This window comes from Orbicella faveolata, unplaced genomic scaffold, assembly GCF_042242905.1.
Source record: "Orbicella faveolata isolate gen_17 unplaced genomic scaffold, um_ofav_v1 contig_48, whole genome shotgun sequence".
Taxonomy (NCBI): Eukaryota; Metazoa; Cnidaria; class Anthozoa; order Scleractinia; family Merulinidae; genus Orbicella; species Orbicella faveolata.
Genome location: NW_028301578.1, coordinates 4,948,544 through 4,965,466, shown reverse-complemented (window position 1 = coordinate 4,965,466; position 16,923 = coordinate 4,948,544). Strand labels below are relative to the sequence as shown.

The 16,923-nt window shown below is 37.5% G+C and overlaps 1 protein-coding gene across 1 annotated transcript; it reads right to left on the bottom strand.

The window, feature by feature from the left end:
• Positions 1–595: 595 nt before the first annotated feature.
• LOC110039914 (S-adenosylhomocysteine hydrolase-like protein 1) lies at positions 596–16,183 on the bottom strand. Its single transcript, XM_020745087.2, has 19 exons — positions 16,067–16,183; positions 15,896–15,989; positions 15,483–15,544; positions 12,941–13,028; positions 11,617–11,717; positions 11,257–11,328; positions 10,700–10,730; positions 9,973–10,174; positions 9,063–9,132; positions 8,892–8,938; positions 8,009–8,072; positions 7,634–7,722; positions 5,321–5,391; positions 5,007–5,101; positions 4,207–4,305; positions 4,048–4,116; positions 3,398–3,476; positions 2,697–2,817; positions 596–2,101 (listed from the first exon to the last, which is right to left on the bottom strand). The coding sequence occupies exons 1-19, from the start codon at positions 16,145–16,147 to the stop codon at positions 2,095–2,097; spliced, it is 1,542 nt and encodes a 513-aa protein (XP_020600746.1). The 5' UTR covers positions 16,148–16,183; the 3' UTR covers positions 596–2,094.
• Positions 16,184–16,923: the final 740 nt, after the last annotated feature.

The following is a 16,923-nucleotide window of genomic DNA, read 5'->3' as shown; positions in this document are numbered from 1 at the left end:
CCAGACCCCAGTAAGAACAATGGCTACCCAGTACATTAACAATCATTCATTATAATTTATTTAAACTTCCTTTTGATTGTTTGGGAGACCTGCTCTGATATATGAGGTTCAAGAGGAAGAATTTAAGAACAAAGGGTGCTGCAAACTCTTTGTTGGGAGGTGGGAAAAGAAAGGGTGGAAAGTCATTGGAACTAAGAGATGTTGGGAAAAGTTTTGCCAGTTGGAAGGTGGGTAAATGGGGGCTGGAAAGTCATCAGAACCAGAAGTTTTGCCTAAAGTGCAGAGCAACTATGGCCAGAAGTAAATTGTATTGTGTTCACCAGTGTGAAATTGTGAGGCCCAACCAAGGTAGAATATGCAGCTTTGCACTGCACAATTTTTCAGTAGTCAAAACTTACTTAAAGCTACGAGAAGCACAGTTGTTAAGACAATTAAAAATTATCCTTAGTATCTCTAAATGATTGCTTACAACTGACAAAGTAATCAAATCTTTCTCAACCATGCCCAGTAGTTGTTATGGTCTGCAACATCATAAGTTATTGTGCAATCTGTAATAAGTTTTAACATGAAGTGAACAGCCCTTCAACACAATAGATCCTTAGCACAATTTTATTCATTCAAGGGTCACTTCTGTTGTCATCAACATGCTTACAACATTATCATACAACAACAAAAAAGTAAACAGTATGCAGTTACAAAAAGAACTTGATGACAGCACAAGTATGTTAAATATCTATAAGGTTTGTCTTCCTAACATGAGAAAAGTAACAAATTTCATTGTTTTGATTGACTTTATGAGCAGCAGTTTTTTCCATTTATTTAATTATCATGAATGACATCACAAGAATGCTACGCATTTACTTTGGAAACCTGCAATAAAATTCACTACTGCCTAATACATAGTCTTATTAATCATTATAAAGTTATTAATACATTGTACTTCTGGTTATTGAATGTGAAAAACAGTTCCCACTTTTCACATGCCCATTTCTTTTTTACTTGAGGGTTGCTTTTTGATTAAACCAAAAACCAAATCCATACTAACAAAGCAACTCTGCAAAAATCAGCATTACCTCTATCGGTTGCTAATTACATTAAGTGGGAAACTCGAAACCAAACAACTGGTACGAAAACTTCACTGATCGCTGTGGAGTTGCATTATCAGCATGGAATTGTAGATTGAATAATCAGACCTCTTGAACAATAGGAAAATAATAATTCTACTGCTAAAACTCGCTCTTCCCAGTTTTGCTTGTCAGTAATCTGTCAACCAACTGCTAACTGTCGAACGAGTACAAAATCCCCACACTGTCACTCAGTCAATAGTTAGGCTTGACTACCAGCCATTGTTCAGTAGAGGAAGCTGTGTTCTCCTCTCTTCTCGGGGAGGAACATAGATTGGACTCGAGAGAGCAGCAGAAATTGTGCCTTATCAACAGTAGAATGGCAGATTTGTCATGGTTAGTGGCTGTTAGTGCCAATAATATTTATCATTATTATCAATTAAAAATATAGCCCTTTAGGAATTTGTGTAAGCATAATCACGCACACATTGGCAAAGTATTTATAGCCAAACAAAATTAATATTTTATTACTGACAAGCTTGATATATCTGGGAGCTGTTCTCCTTAACATTACCCTGACTATGGTATTGAGCCACATAGCTCATGCTGGGAAACATGAAAGTGTGAAAAAAATATAATTTACCATTTACATGTTTCTAGTGATGTGATAAATAGTGATTGATGTTTGTCCCTACATGACAGAACAAGTAACCACTTTTGGAGTTGAATGCATCAAGGAAACCTTTCAAGAGTTTTTTTTTTTTTTTTTTTGGTCTTTTCTTACAGATAAAGAAAATAGTACAACAGTAATTCTAACTAGAGTACTGTAGGTTACTCTAATGACAGTATGAACTACAGTATGTTGTCTTGCGTGACATTTATTAGGAGGTGCATCGGAAGGTCCAGCGAGGTTGCGGTTAGGCCAGATGTGGCAAAATACTGCTTTATTTCATAAATAGCAATTTTTAAAAATGTTCACAGAATTTACAAGCATTTATCCATGGCTACAGAGAAGTCCAGTCCCTCGCCATCAGTATCTGGGTGAAAAACAAGAACAAGATGGTTCACGTTATGTCTGTGTTTAAGCCCACTGGTTAATAACTTAGGCCAGTGCTTATTTTCGTTTTCTGCAGCATTCATTAATAAACTAGAAATTCCTACTTGCTTCTGAGTGGGTTGCTACTCCATTGCAGCATTACCCCCAGCACTGAGTTTGCGGATACCCAGTTGTACATGTACATGGGTGGAGAGAGGTACTAGCAGTGAGAGTTAAAGAGTCCTGCCCAGAACCACAACACTGTAACTCTGTGACTCCAGCCAGGGCTGGAAACAAGCTGGCTAAAACCAGAGTCTGGCTTACCATTAGGATGCTGTGCCTCCCATAGCGAGATGATAAGACAACAGCAAAATTACAGAGAACTCAGGAAAAAGTCTGCTTTGTGTTCTCATACTATGAAGTTTCAATAGATTTTTCAACTTTTTTCTACTTTGTTTCGATTACAGTTTTTTTAAAATACACGATTATAGGTGTAGACCATATAAATAAGTAGCCTCCCCTTACCTTCCCTCTCAAAAAATAAGTAGTTATGACAAATTGAAGCTAAAACTAACAATAATCGGTCCAAAGAGTACCTGTAGTAATTCGGCTTGAATGGTCCATTTTTGTTCACTCCAAGATACTTAGCTTGTTCTTCTGTGAGGTCAGTCAAATGGCCATCAAATGTTGGCAAGTGCAACATTGCTACATATTCATCTGAAATGCAATCATCAATGAAATGGAGATCAATGAATAAATGTTGATTGACGTCACAGTATTTGCGCAAATGACATTTCTAGAAATGCAATCATCAATGAAACAAAGATCAATAAACAAGCATTGACATCACACCATTTGAACAAATTACACAGGCACAAAGTTTCTCTCTTTTTGCAGAAGTAAAGAGCCCTAGTCAGCCTCCACCATTTTTGATGCCATCAAAATTATTGATATTGCATGGTGAAGCAAAATCTTCTTGCTTAAGTTGTGTTCCTGAAAGTTTCTTTAATTATCTTTTAGTTTCACACTGATTTCATTCACTTGAACATGTTCCTAATAAAACATAATAGCCAAAACTCTTGCATGCAAACAAAAACAAAGGTGTGGCACACCCGGGCCCTTTAAGCATTTAGATGGATACTTCAAACCAAATATAACACTTTGCAGAAAGACTCATTAGAAAATGATCTCCTTTTACACATGTCAAGCCAGTGACCTGTTTAAGTTGCTACTCATCAGTTCATTATAAATAATACAATTACATTGACTATCAGGCAGAACATTGTTAACTACTCACCCATCTTCTTTGGCAGAAGGTAGACATCATGTTTATATCTTCCTGGTGGGGCCTTGTAAAGTTCAATTAAAGCTATAGCCTGCCAGGGAAACACATTTGGCTAATTTTGATTATTTTATTCACTTATTGTTTTTAGAATCATTAACTATTATGGCTTTTAACCATAGAGTGGGTTTTCATTTGAGTGTCAAAAAGTAAGTGGTTAACTACACATACTCCACTACATGATTGACTTAAAAAAACTTCATCCAATCAAAGTAGAACTAAAACCAATCGTGGTTTGTTTGTACACATTTTCCTGCACTTTGCGTCGGCAATGTGTAATTACTTTGAGTTTTCATTGGTTCATTGGATTGCCTGCGTCCTTTGTGACTGGCTAGAGTGATTACTTTGGTTTTTGTTTTACGACAACCAACGGAAAAGTGCTCTAACTAAAGACAAAGACTTAATATTTAATTATTAATAACTTCTTATTTTCAGTTTGGTTTCAAGCTTCACTCTTGGAGAATTGTTTGCTTCTGAGAATGTTCAGACAATGTCTGCAGAAAGACATCCAGGTTACACATTTTCACCCCACATGGGGTTTAATGTTTATTTCCCCCCTTTCTTCACTTGTGCCTTAAAGAGGTATAAACACTAGTTATTTGTACCTGAGTTGTCGACGTAATGGAAACTACAAAAGAAGGAACACTAGAACAGCTGAGATTGACAAGGCGACCCTAAAACATTAAACAAAATCACAGTATCAGGTAACCTTTCTTGAAAATTGCAAAGCTAAGAAAGAGGGAATGCGATATTTTATGTAGTACCTCTGCTAACAGCACAATTCTCTTGCCATCTGGCCAGATGATATGATCTACTTGTGTTCTAACCTTCTCCCACGTCAGATCTGATGTTCTTAAACTAGCCTGAAAGACAAGCAACAAGAATGTTATTTTGAAGCCTTGTTCACTAAGCCAGTGATGAGTAGTTTATGAAATGTACATAGACTTAATAATTATTCTGACCCATACAAGTCATGTAAATTGTGGTAGAGAAAACAAAACCTGAATGAGATGATTCCATAATTGTTCAACAGCAAGTAGAAAGAAAGCTTGAAAAAAATCACGCTCCAACGGCATTCAAACCTACATACACCCTTGTACAACCTTTGAGCTTACTGTGCAGTTGAGACATGACATTCTCTTTCAATGTTTGCCGCAACCTGGTGCGCTTCACACAGGATATGTTTTGTACGTTCACTATCACTTATCACCTACTTAATAGATGCAAGCCAAGTGGCCCATCAGTCCAGAGCTTTTTCTGGATTCTCTAGAATGAAGCGACTAGGAGTATTTCCACTCTCCCTGGATAGGATGCTAGTCCATCACAGGGTTACCCCCAGCATTAAATTCACTGGTACCCAATTGTACACATGGGTGGAAAGAGGTACTGTGAGGGTAAAACTTGTGTCTTGCCCACGAACACAACACAATAACCCTGGCCAGGGCTCAAACCTGGACCGCTCGTAATGGAGACAAGTGCGCTAACCATGAGGTCCCACACCTCCCATACAGGAACATACATACAGGAACATACATACAGGAACCTTACATGCAGATTATCTTACCACATCCACTTCGGTATTTGAGTGCCCCATGTTGCAAACTATGCAACCATTCTTCATTCTATCCATATGTTCTCTTGTGACAACATGTTTGTTTCCTGTTTTTACAAATACAATATCAAAATATTAACTTACAACAAGTTAGTCCTACAATAAAAATAAGGGCTTGTTTAGAAAGGGGGCTTGTAGCCAATGAAAAAAGAAAATGAGTGAAGATGAATAGCTTGAAATTTTTCTCAACTGAAGGGCTTAAGTAACATAACAATCATGTTTACAAGTTCGTATCAGAAATGTATTAATCAACTTTAGCTAAATACCTGTACATGTGATCAGGATGTCAATTTGCTTACAAACCATGTCAATCTTGACAACTCTAAAGCCATCCATGCTAAAGAAAAGGAATACCAGCTTGTTGAACTCAGACAGACCCATGAAATAGCCTACAATGAACTTAACTTCACCAACAACTTTTCTAGTACTGCATAAGACAGATATGTTCTTTGGGCCTGTTTTCTAAAGACATTTAGTGAAATTCCCAGTACACCGGAAACAACTTTTATCAGCACTTTAGACGTCATATCATGGATTTTAAATTACATCAACCTCAGCGAAATAAATCGCATAAAAGAGACACTTTTATGACCTTTCAGAAAAAGTTTAACCTGTCTATGGGTGAAAAAGCTCAATACCAGAGCTCCGGCAGCCCAAAGGGCTGCCAAGCGGAGCCCCATACTCATATAGGAAAGAAAAGGAAACCCATGAGTTGATTTTCTCATGGTTATCATGGCTAGCGGTATCGCTCATGGGCGCGTACACACGACGGCGATGACAACGGAGTTGCGCAACATGGCGGCCATACTCCAAATAATAGGTTGACAAAGACATGCAGCCTTGGTTTACCATGCACTTCTTTGATATTAGACATTCATGTTATGATCAATTGACACCTGTCAAAACAAGGTATCCACTGACCAGTATCATGTGACCATATCACGTGCTCAAGTTTGCAATTCAAGTTGTCCTCTGACCAAGTGCTGGTTTTTGATTGGATTGCAGGCTCATGTCAGGTGATCTTGTTGAAAACAGGGCAGGATTGTTCAGAAGCCAGTAAACGCTAACCCAGGATTAAAAGTTAACCAAATTATAACATTTCTTCTATACAAATGTTTTGTGCTGCTTTGTTTTGTGTATATGGTGATTATGAAAACTCAAAACAGAAGGCCAAACAATATACAGAAAACTTCACCGCAAAGTTACCAAACTCAAATCAAAATTCTACCTTTTCCTGAGTTAGCTCAATGAATGAGTTGCCAGTAATCGGATACCTGTGTTTACGCAAAGAACTCTGGGACCGTCAGGGGGCAAACATTGCAAGTCGCTAGAAGGAAATGTATGGCGAAAAAGTTGTTTCGACGCCCAAAAACATAGTTTTGGGGAGAGATCAACGTTTTTTTGCCGTTGTTTTATCGCGAATGGATTTTGGCAATGTTGATACATCGAAAATGGAAGTTTTTGTTTAAATAACCGTGAAATAAGTGATAAAATGTACCGATAAACTCCCTTTTGCTTGCGTGAGGTTTATTGTGAAATACATTGAAGAGAATATTGAAAATTTCAATACACGCCTGATCTTGGGAGGCTACCCGGAGCAAATGGTAGAAAAGACCCTCCGAGAAGTTAAATATAATGACAGAAAAGAAGCTCTAAAACAGAAATCGAAAATTGCAGGAGGAACTACAACCCTTTGTGTCAGGCAATTTCACTCAACTGTCAATACCAAACTTTGGAAAGCATAATCACGCACAAATGGCACTTTTAAATACAAATGCTCAGAGATATATTCAAGGAGCCACCCTTGATCTGTTATAGAAAAGGAAAATCACTGAAATACGTGCTTGTAAAAGCAAAACAAAGGCTTTGAGCAACACAGTAGCCACACAGCATGAGTCGCGTGGACTCATTTGTCATTAAATCAACCCCAGACAGTACAGTGATCGCCACCGGGCTTATTTCCAGTATTATTTGTATGATTGAGCTCTCAAATAAGCCAAAAGTAGCCTGTCCACGACTTAAAAGGCTTTACTGGGTTATTTCCTCTCGATTTATATCTAATTAACTTTGTAATATTTTCAGACCATACGCAATGTAACTTTCACAATAAACCTCACGCAAGCAACGGAGTTTATCGGTAGATTTTGTCACATATTTCACGGTTATTCAAACAAAAACTTACATATTCCACATATCAACATTGTCCAAATCCATTCGCGATAAAAACGACGGCGAAAAAGCGTTGATCTCTCTCAAAAGTTGTTTTCTTGTACCTCGAAACAACTTTTCGCCATACATTTCCTTCTAGCGACTAGCAATGTTTGCCCCCTGACGATCCCAGAGTTCTTCGCGCAAACACGGGTATCCGATTACTGGCAACTCATTCATTGGGCTCTGAACAACTCAGCCCAGGAGCTACACGTTTAGGCTGGCCTAAATCTATATATTATGTCATTTGAAGTTTCTTACTAGACAACTATTGTCGGTGAAAACGGTATGACACACAGCGTATGCAATGATCTGGCACTCAAGGAGTTAAAATCACATGAATTACAGTACTGGTATTTATGGCTACATACCATGCCTGCAATGCACAGATGGGATCAATTTCTGCAACATAAACTATGGCACCCAGGCCTTTGAGAGCAGAACAGCAACCTTTACCAACCTGATAAAAATCATGGATACAAAATGTTGAATGTCATACCTTCAAAAACTGGCAAGTTTAGGCAAAGAGGGGTATTAGCCACAGCTTACTACACTTTGATCAGAAATGTGTGGCATAAATATAAATGCGCAAGAGGTTGTGGAAAAGCATGGCATGCAATCATGTGGAAGTGGTGAGTCAAATTCTTTGGTTACAATTCTTTCGAGTAGGAACGACATGTTAATCCTTGTGTTCTTTCAAACTGGATTGACTAGATATCAAGGCCAAAGAGGTTGAATATCTTTACCTCACCATATCCACACACAAGAACCTGCTTTCCACCAAACATTACATCTGTGGTTCTCTTTAAACTATGGAATAGAGAAGACAAAGTAGTACATTAAGTCAAATTTACGTGAGAGAAGATCATAATATTGCAATTTATACATGAGCTCATTGCATACATGTACAGAGAAAATGTAATTTACACAGTCAACCATCTGATAAATTAGACAATTGATCCAAAGAGCATTTCAGCAAAAAGTGAAAAAAAGAGCAGCCCATTGCACACTCTATTTCTCACTATGAATGCTTGTCTGTTGTCATGACAAAAATGTGTTTACCCAAAGTGAACTTTTAAAACATATATGTAACCTACTAACTGTTGATGTTAAAAAATGAGCACAAAAGTATACGTCAAGCCATTGAAACTTGCACAATTTAATTAAAATCCACTCAAAGAACTCTTTATTCAACAAAAACATGGTCTCGCCCTTCTGTAACATTGTTAAATCATACAGATATTGAAGAGATGTAATCAAAAGTTACTTCAGTTGACTCATTCTTGTGTTAAAGTCATTAACCTAAGGGACCCTGAGGATAAACTAAATGTTCCATTGCTGCACACAAACTATAATTACAACCTTTAGCTATAGTGGCACCATTCTTTGGAACAGTCTTCCTTGTGACTTAAGAGGAGAGTCCCTGAGGTAGTTTAAATGCCTACCCAACTTAGGAGTCTATGTATAAGGCATAGCATTTGTGGAAAGCAGTTTTTTTATTTATTTTATTTTTGTTCTATTAGACATAAGGAATTAAATATATTAGGCAGTTTTAAGTTGAAAAGTTTTAAACCATGCTTAAATAAAGATTATGTATGCATGTATTACTGCTGCAGTTCTTATACATACCTATCTAAGATTGATTCTCTACAGCAATACATGTTGTCAAACTTTGTCTGAAAGCAAAAATCATAATCTTAGTTAGTCACAAAAAATTTCTTTTTCAACACCATGATTGATTGATTTGCTATGCCTAAAAGAAAAATATTTTGACAAAGAAGCGAAATGAAAGAAACTCACCTTGGTAACTGAATCGTTAACATTCATGGCTGCAACTGTTAGTTTTCCTTGCTTGGAAAGCTGATACAATCTAACATGAAAACAGAGCAAGTCAAACAGAAAATTGATTGCTGTTTAAGTGTCTAAAGTTATATAGCCAACAGGGTTTTTGTATCTCCATAATGCATAAGAAAATATTCTAAGAAAAAAGTTTGGATCACGACACTAAAGTCATCAAGTTTTAAAGTTCCGGCTTCAGCCACACCCAATGAAGTTGACCATGAGTCAATGCAGGGGTTTCATTAAGGTCCCGGCACAGGGCAAATTGACCAGCTGTGAAGACGAGTTTGTCCAGCTTGTTTGACCACCTAGTAGAAAGTTTTTCTTATAAATAATTTCAGATCAAATAGTTTTGCCCGCCTGTCAAAACCAGTTGCCCTGCTGCTGCTGAAAACATTTAAAGAAACCCCTGGAGTGCAAAAAAGATTTTGGGTTCCTGAATCGGTAGTGATGTCATGTCAGGAAGCACCAAATCCCCCTAGTTCATGTCACTGTTGTTCGAGCAAAAACACACCAAAGTTGGCCAAGTATACTGCAATCATCAAGCAGGCAAAATAGAAACACAAAGCCTCGAAATACTCCTGGAGTGATGTCACTCATTACCCAACTTTCATTACACAGTCAACTTCACTGGGCATGGCCAAAGAGGGCACTTTAAATCTTGATTTTGTGGTGAAAAAACGTCGGAAACCAACTTTTAGAATGTTCTTTAACTTGTCACAGACTGAGATACCAAAATTACAAAAACCCTGTTGGCCCTATCTATGGACACCCAAAAGCAATATATTAAAAAAAAGGGAAATGATCCCCAGCTAAGGGAAGTTATGTCCTGAGAGACATGAATGTAGAGCACATTTAATCAGTATCTCACCTGTGAACTCCTGTCACACTTTCCTCCACCACTCCACGCAGCGTGTTGAAAGTTCCGTTGAACTTCTTGTACAGCAGATGAGTTGCATCACCGCCATCATCCAGGACCATATTAGGTTGCCATTTATCAGATGTAATGCACTGCTCAATACACCACCAAAAGTCCTCCTCAGATTCTCCCTTCCATGCAAAGATGGGGTAACCTGGTGACCACAACAAACCCATGGCATTTTTCAGAATGCACATACAGTGCATTTGCAAGATCTTTAAGATGTGGGAAAGGGTTCCATGCCCAGATTGGCCTCATCAGCCATCTCTGGACACATCATACCCAGTCATCCAACAACTGAGGTCATGGTCTTCTTCGATTTCGAAGGATGAACAACAAGAAAATAAATATTTGTGTGTGTGATGTGCAGATGTGTTAGTTAGTGACCAAAACACTCACTGTGAAATAACCAAAAACGAAATTGAACTGATTCTGTACCTTTAGAATTGCTTGAAATTGAAAGCAAAATGCACATAATTATAGTGTACATTGTCAGGTTAACTTTTTCTTTTCAACTTTCTGCTGCTTATGTCAACATAAATTGTTGTTACACCTGTATATGTTTATGATGGTCTTTATTTAATGCTCACCCCCACCCATATATCCCCATCAAGTTACACCCCTTATCAACAAAACATCCCAGGGACACAAAAGAGGATTTCTTAAGTTGTCCACTAACCTGCCTCAGCCAAAGCAGCCGCAACTTCATTCTGTAGGAAAAGGTCAAAGAATTTGTTTCAATGTCTACATTTTACATGTATCGTGTCCAAGGTGTCAAAAACTTCTTCTCACTCCCAAAATTACAAGTTAGGAGCCTAGGTCGTTTTGTTAGGTCCCTCCTCCCCATAATTAAGAACAGTGGAGCCCAGCCCTACAGTCACATTATGGCCAAATTCTCATGACCCATTGGCGATTGTATTACTGGTGTTCTACTGTACATTCCTGCTGGTCGTTATCGCCACGAATCTAGCTATGATCGCCATATGGATCAAACAAAAAAGCTCACTGAATTTTCAATTGGCTAATGATTGAACATCATTTTATGTGGGAAATAGGAGCTTCACTCACGCAGTTCACTGATTAATCAACAGCTTAATTCCTCTAGTGTCTTTCTCAAATTTTACATTACATTACGTTACAAAAGAACTTAAAGTCTACTATCTTTGTCCTTGCCCCTTGCATACATGGATATCAAACTGTCAGTGGAGTGAACAAAGAAAGCTTCAAACAGCTTACCTGTGTCGAGTAAATGTTACATGCAGACCAACGCACTTGGGCACCAAGGGCAATAAGTGTTTCTATGAGAACCTGAAAAACATGCCAACTTAATATAATTATATATCAGAGCCAAAAACAGTTTGACCCACAATATTATAACTAACTGACCATAGAAAAGTGTTATACATGCAAGGACCTTCCAAGAAATAATTATTGTAAAGTTTTGAACTTTTGTTTGCTTAACCCTTAGCAGCTACAACTAGTTTTGTTACACAGACCAACCCCTTCACCGAAATTCTATCCATTCTAATCCTCGCCTGGGGTTGGAAGACTGTCATGTCCCTACAAAACTTGTTGTCAAGTTGAAAGTGTACTCACTGCGGCCTGCGCAGTTACATGGGTGCAACCAACAATTTTGGCCCCTTCTAACGGCTTGTCTGTGCAATTCCGCTTTCTCAATAGCATGAGCCCAGGCATTTCTACAAAGAAAATGAACCAAAGAAAGGTAAATATAGAACACTTATCAGCACAGTCAAGTCTATTCATTTCTTCTATCCTATAAGTTACAGACTGCATACCCATTGCAAAAGCAATGATTAGAGTGTATTGTAAGTTACTGGAATGAGATACATACTGGGTACAAGGCATAAAATGTTAAGGTACTGTACATGTATGTACCATTTGCATGGAATTTCACTGTGTTACATGTATTAATATTTCATTTCTTTGACTGAAACATAATTTTCGGGTACACTGTACATGTACAACAATGTGGTCAAAACATCAAATCATTAAATCCTACGGTTTCCAGCAATGCTACGGCTCATTATATTTTATCATACCATTTCATGATTGAAAACTTCATTATTCCGTAAATAAATTTCTAGGCTTCAGATACTGTTCGAAGACTCTTAAAAATCGTTGTATGATTCTAGAAGTCCCATGCAAATAGCAGACCAAGTTTAAATTATGTATGGCAAAATATAACATCCCAAATCAATAGGCCAAAGTAAAGAATACAATACACACATCACTGTGAACAATGGAAAATGGACTTGCAACATTCCAACATTATTCTTACTATCATTGTGTGGTAAACAGGTGTACAGCATTCTTTTGCCTTGGCCAAAAGTACTTCATTACATTTTTATTTTGAAAAATTCCTCTCAAATACAACCTTGTATATGTAAGGTGTTATGACTTACACCCTGTGAACAGATGTTCTCGGTTAATTTAAGGTTTTCGTAGAAAAAGAGATTGACTCACCAAAGCAAACAACTGCTAACTATAATTATTGTAAAGGCAAAGAACAATAAGACATTGCTCTGTGAATATTTCCAAACAATTCATTATCAAAAACTATTTTTTTGTTTTGCTGATTTGTTCTTGAAAAGTAGTGCCCAGCTCAAAAATCAACTGAGTGATTGAATTAAAAAGCTGCTTTAGATTGATTAAAAAATAATTACAATAAAAAAGAACGCTGTTCACAGGATAGCTAATGCTGATCAATACAGAAAGGTACCCATACATGAATTCTGAATCAAGAAAATAATAGTAGGTGGAAAATCCAAAGCAATTAGACATCAGGAACATCAAATGATAGGTTCACCACAATTCAAGTTCTCTGTTAAGAAACAACTGTTGTTAATTCGTTAAGGAGATATCACTGAGTCCCTCAAAGACAATACAAAGTTCCGCTTGCCTTGTTCCGCTATTTCAATTTCCCTGCGACCAAAGTCAGCCAGCTTAATATTCTTAACACAAAAATCTGATCCACCACTGCTGTTTTTCTGCACATAGAAAATGGATGTATTACACTCTGTTTTAACACTAATGATTAGGATGCTCTTGACATACAATTAAATGGAGTTAAAAGAATGAAGTGGTCTCCAGCACAAGTTTTTACAGCAAGCAAGAAGTTAACAAACAGATACCAAGAAAGAAAAGCAAAATATACTGTTGGTATGTGACTTGGATTTTAAACAATTTAAATGAAAAGATTAAAAAAAAGTATGTGTAGAAATGTTGCAAATGGCTAGACTAGCATACTTATTTAGCGCTGAAACAAAGAAGCACAGAAACAGCTCATAACTAAACAAATGTAGAAGAGCCTTATTCAAAAGATGGATTATTGATCAGAAACATAACCAGATTCTTGACAAATGTAATAATCAGCCTATATGCTTTTTCTTCTTAAAATTTTGAGGACACCACCTCCATTCCACTACATACCAACATCATTGGACAGCTCAGTTTCACTATTTCCAGGAAATTGCCATACCCACCTCAGCAAAGGTCAGTGGAAACACCAGACAGGAAGGAGGTTTCAAAAGCCATTGAAGCTTTTAACCCCTTGAGTGCCAGACCATCGTGTATGCTACATGCCACACCATTTTTACTGAAAATGGGTGTCTAGTGAAAAAACTTTGAATGCCATAAGCTTTTCTCACTTAAACTACAGATAATTTATCTGAAAGGTCGTAAAATTTTATCTTCAATGTGGTTAATTTTACTGAGGTTGACGTAATTTGATATCCATAATGATGTCACAGCAATCGGAAATTAGACAACTCTTGAAAAACCTCCCATAAATCAGGTGCTGATAAAAGTTGCTTCTGGTGTGCCCAGAGTTTGACTTAATCTCTTAAAATTTTGACCTGAAGAGCAAACATCACAACATACTGAGTACATCATATAGGCACTCAAGGGGTTAAAGGAAGGAATGAAAGTAAACAAGAATTTCCAGTGGGGTGTAGGAGAGGGCTTCAAACCAGAAAACCTGCTGGGAGAGGGTTGTGGACATTTCCTGGAACAACAAATTATTGTTCAATGAGGTGCAAACAAGTTATAAGGCATTCTGGCATCTTACATTGTTTGATACCTTGATTTCATTTATAGGATTTAACAACAACCTGTCATATTTTAGTATAAATTTAGCCTACATTCAAGGCATACACCTGAATAAAGTGTGGTATTTCAAGTTATTTATGTGAGTAACGACAGTGCTAACTTAACTGTAATTTTAAAAAGAGAAAGCATTCTACTGCAAGGATATTAAGCTGTAGTCAAACCTTACAAAACTAGTTTCAAAACAATTTAACCTTTCCTACACCTCAGACATGTATACATTCATTACTACAAATAGGGATTCTTTTGTGGAATTTAAAGATTAAAAATAATCCCAAAACAGCTGTTCTCAGCTAAACTGACACTGTTTTTAATTCTATCTTATTTTGTCATTATAAATAATTGCAAAGTTACTCCCAGAGGTTTCCTTTCTTCTGTTTTCTTCCCAATCTGAATCAAATTTAGCCCAAAAAACAGCAACAAAGAGAAAAGAAACAAGTTTTTGCCTGACTAAAAGAAACAAAACCTCTAACAGCAATGTATTGCACAGTCATGATCATTTGTACAGGAATTTAAACCAATTTGTGTGACATTTAATCAACTGTGAAAGTTTGCATAGTTTCATATTAGCCACAAAGCCCAAAGTCCAATGAATTCACTACTCATTAGCATTTACTTTAGAAGACTTGATTACGCTCTATCACACAAGTATTTCCATTTACTCTTTCAAGGCAGTAAGGCTTCTCTAATAAACACTAGTCAAGGAGGCTGAAGAGCCAGCCTTCCGTTGGTCAAACAAAGTTCAGATTTTTTAATTTGATAATTTACTCAAGTTGGTTTTAAAGCCGGCCTTACGTAATATTATGACGTCAGATATTGCTTAATAGTTTAGCTGTCACACTTGGACTAGCTTAAGAAGTTGTACAAAATTGTCTGAAAATCGCTATGATATTTTGACAAAGGAAAGCATTGTGTGTTTTAAAGGTACTAAAATTTGCAGTAGCGAAGTTTTTACAAAGTAAACTTAAAATGAAACATCCGCAACAATTTTAATTTATTTCCACGAGTGTCACGATTCGATTCACATATTTTCCTTGATCGTCAAGATCTTTTATGAATCGCTGTTATTTAGACCAATGCCATTCCCGTTTGGTGCAGCTAGGAAATGAGTCATTAAAACACACACACGCTAAGAGCTCTTCACAATACCAATGCAATATTCGACCACACGAATCAAATTGAAGAAGGTTTAGCTCACTCGGCCATGTACAAAGTTTATGCATACGTTATTAGCAAGAAGCCATTAGAAGTGAAATTGAAGGCTAAGGAGAGGCGAAGAAAAGTAGAGTTAGAGGAAGTAAATTATGTTTAAGACAGAAATAAACTTGACTACAGACCTGAGATCTTTCCCTTGGAGAAACATCGTCTTCGTCAGATGAGTAACTATCGGAATAGCTAGCTGTAACAGAGGGCGAATATCGCACGAGTAAATAACATGAACCAAAAACAAGTTATTTCAAAAAAATATACCATCACCAAGGCAAGGGTTCAAGGCAGGGGATAACCTAGTAATCCAAAAACGCTGTCACAGAAAATCAAAGTACAGTTTTAACGATATTAAAATTTGAAAATAAAAGTGAAGGACGGACGATGAAACACATCCATGGAGAAGTACAAACAGAGAACACTGCGCCTATATCAACCCTGAAGAATGGGAAATTTCAAAGACCGAAATTTCGAGCGGCATCAAAGCCTTGTCGAGAAAACTTAAAAAACTCATTTAACGGTGTAAATAGCATGCTTGCTTCACCTGAGCTCCCATAACTATCGGTCGATGACACCGAAATTGAGCGCCTTCGAAGGCGAGGGGGTCGTCTCGACATGCTTTCAGAAAAGCTTAATCCCTAGGGTATAAACGCAGCAAAAATCAGCAACACACGTCAAAACGCATTGAAAAATGTTAAACACGAGCGGCAAAAACCTCTAAAGCCTTGAGATGAGGCGGTCTTTGTGCTGCAGCCGCAGATTTTTGGACACGATGATCACCTTCCGAAGCCGCCATGATTATAAATATGTTGTATAGCAAATGGCCTACACAGCGGCGTGGGGTCGAGGCGACCAATCACGAAATAGGACAAAACGGGAAAAAAAAATTCCCGTCTTGGTTCGTCACAATCGCAGATTCCTGGCGTTGTTCACTCTGGCACAGTAAAATTAAGATTTGGAGAGTTCACAAAAACTTCATTTAAGCACCTGGTGGCTAAAAGCGGAAGTTTGATTTTGTTTCTGAAGGATGAACCGGAAGATGTGTATACCAGCACACTGCCCATAGTCCGCTGTCTGCCACCAGAAATGACATCAGATCGACATACAGGAAACGCCAGGGGTGTAAAGGGAAGCCTATTTCTCTGTAAAAGGAAGTTTCTTTTAACAACCTTTGGGAAACATGCGCTTAAGATAAGACGAGGGCTTTGCCTAGAGCTTCCGGCATGTCAAACAGATCAAAACCCACGTAGCAAATCCACGTGGTTCGGCATGGCACCAAAGAAATTTCAGAGCATTCAGAAATCGATATCACCATTGCGAGCATTTTCAAAGGTTAAAGTTCTGTTGGCAAAAAGGGTACAAACAATAGCAAATGTAAAATAGTCCAAAATTTAAATGGCAATCTATCAACTGGGATTGAAAGTTGAAAAAACACTAGCACGTTTTCGTTTGAGAACGGTTGCACTTTTTATTCGTTTAACCTAGATACCATATAGAGAAGGATAAAAAATCTCAATCTTTATTTTCGAAGACGGTGTCGAAACACTCACAAAAGCGCAGACTTTTGAGACT

Bases quoted from the DNA above. Each gene is read 5' to 3' on its own strand.
- LOC110039914 (XM_020745087.2), bottom strand. From the start codon at position 16,147: ATGGCGGCTTCGGAAGGTGATCATCGTGTCCAAAAATCTGCGGCTGCA. The intron at 10,175-10,699 runs GTTAGTGGACAA...TGTGGTCACCAG, and splicing joins GGCTGCTTTGGCTGAGGCAG to GTTACCCCATCTTTGCATGG. The intron at 5,102-5,320 runs GTATTTAGCTAA...TTGTAAAAACAG, and splicing joins CATCCTGATCACATGTACAG to GAAACAAACATGTTGTCACA.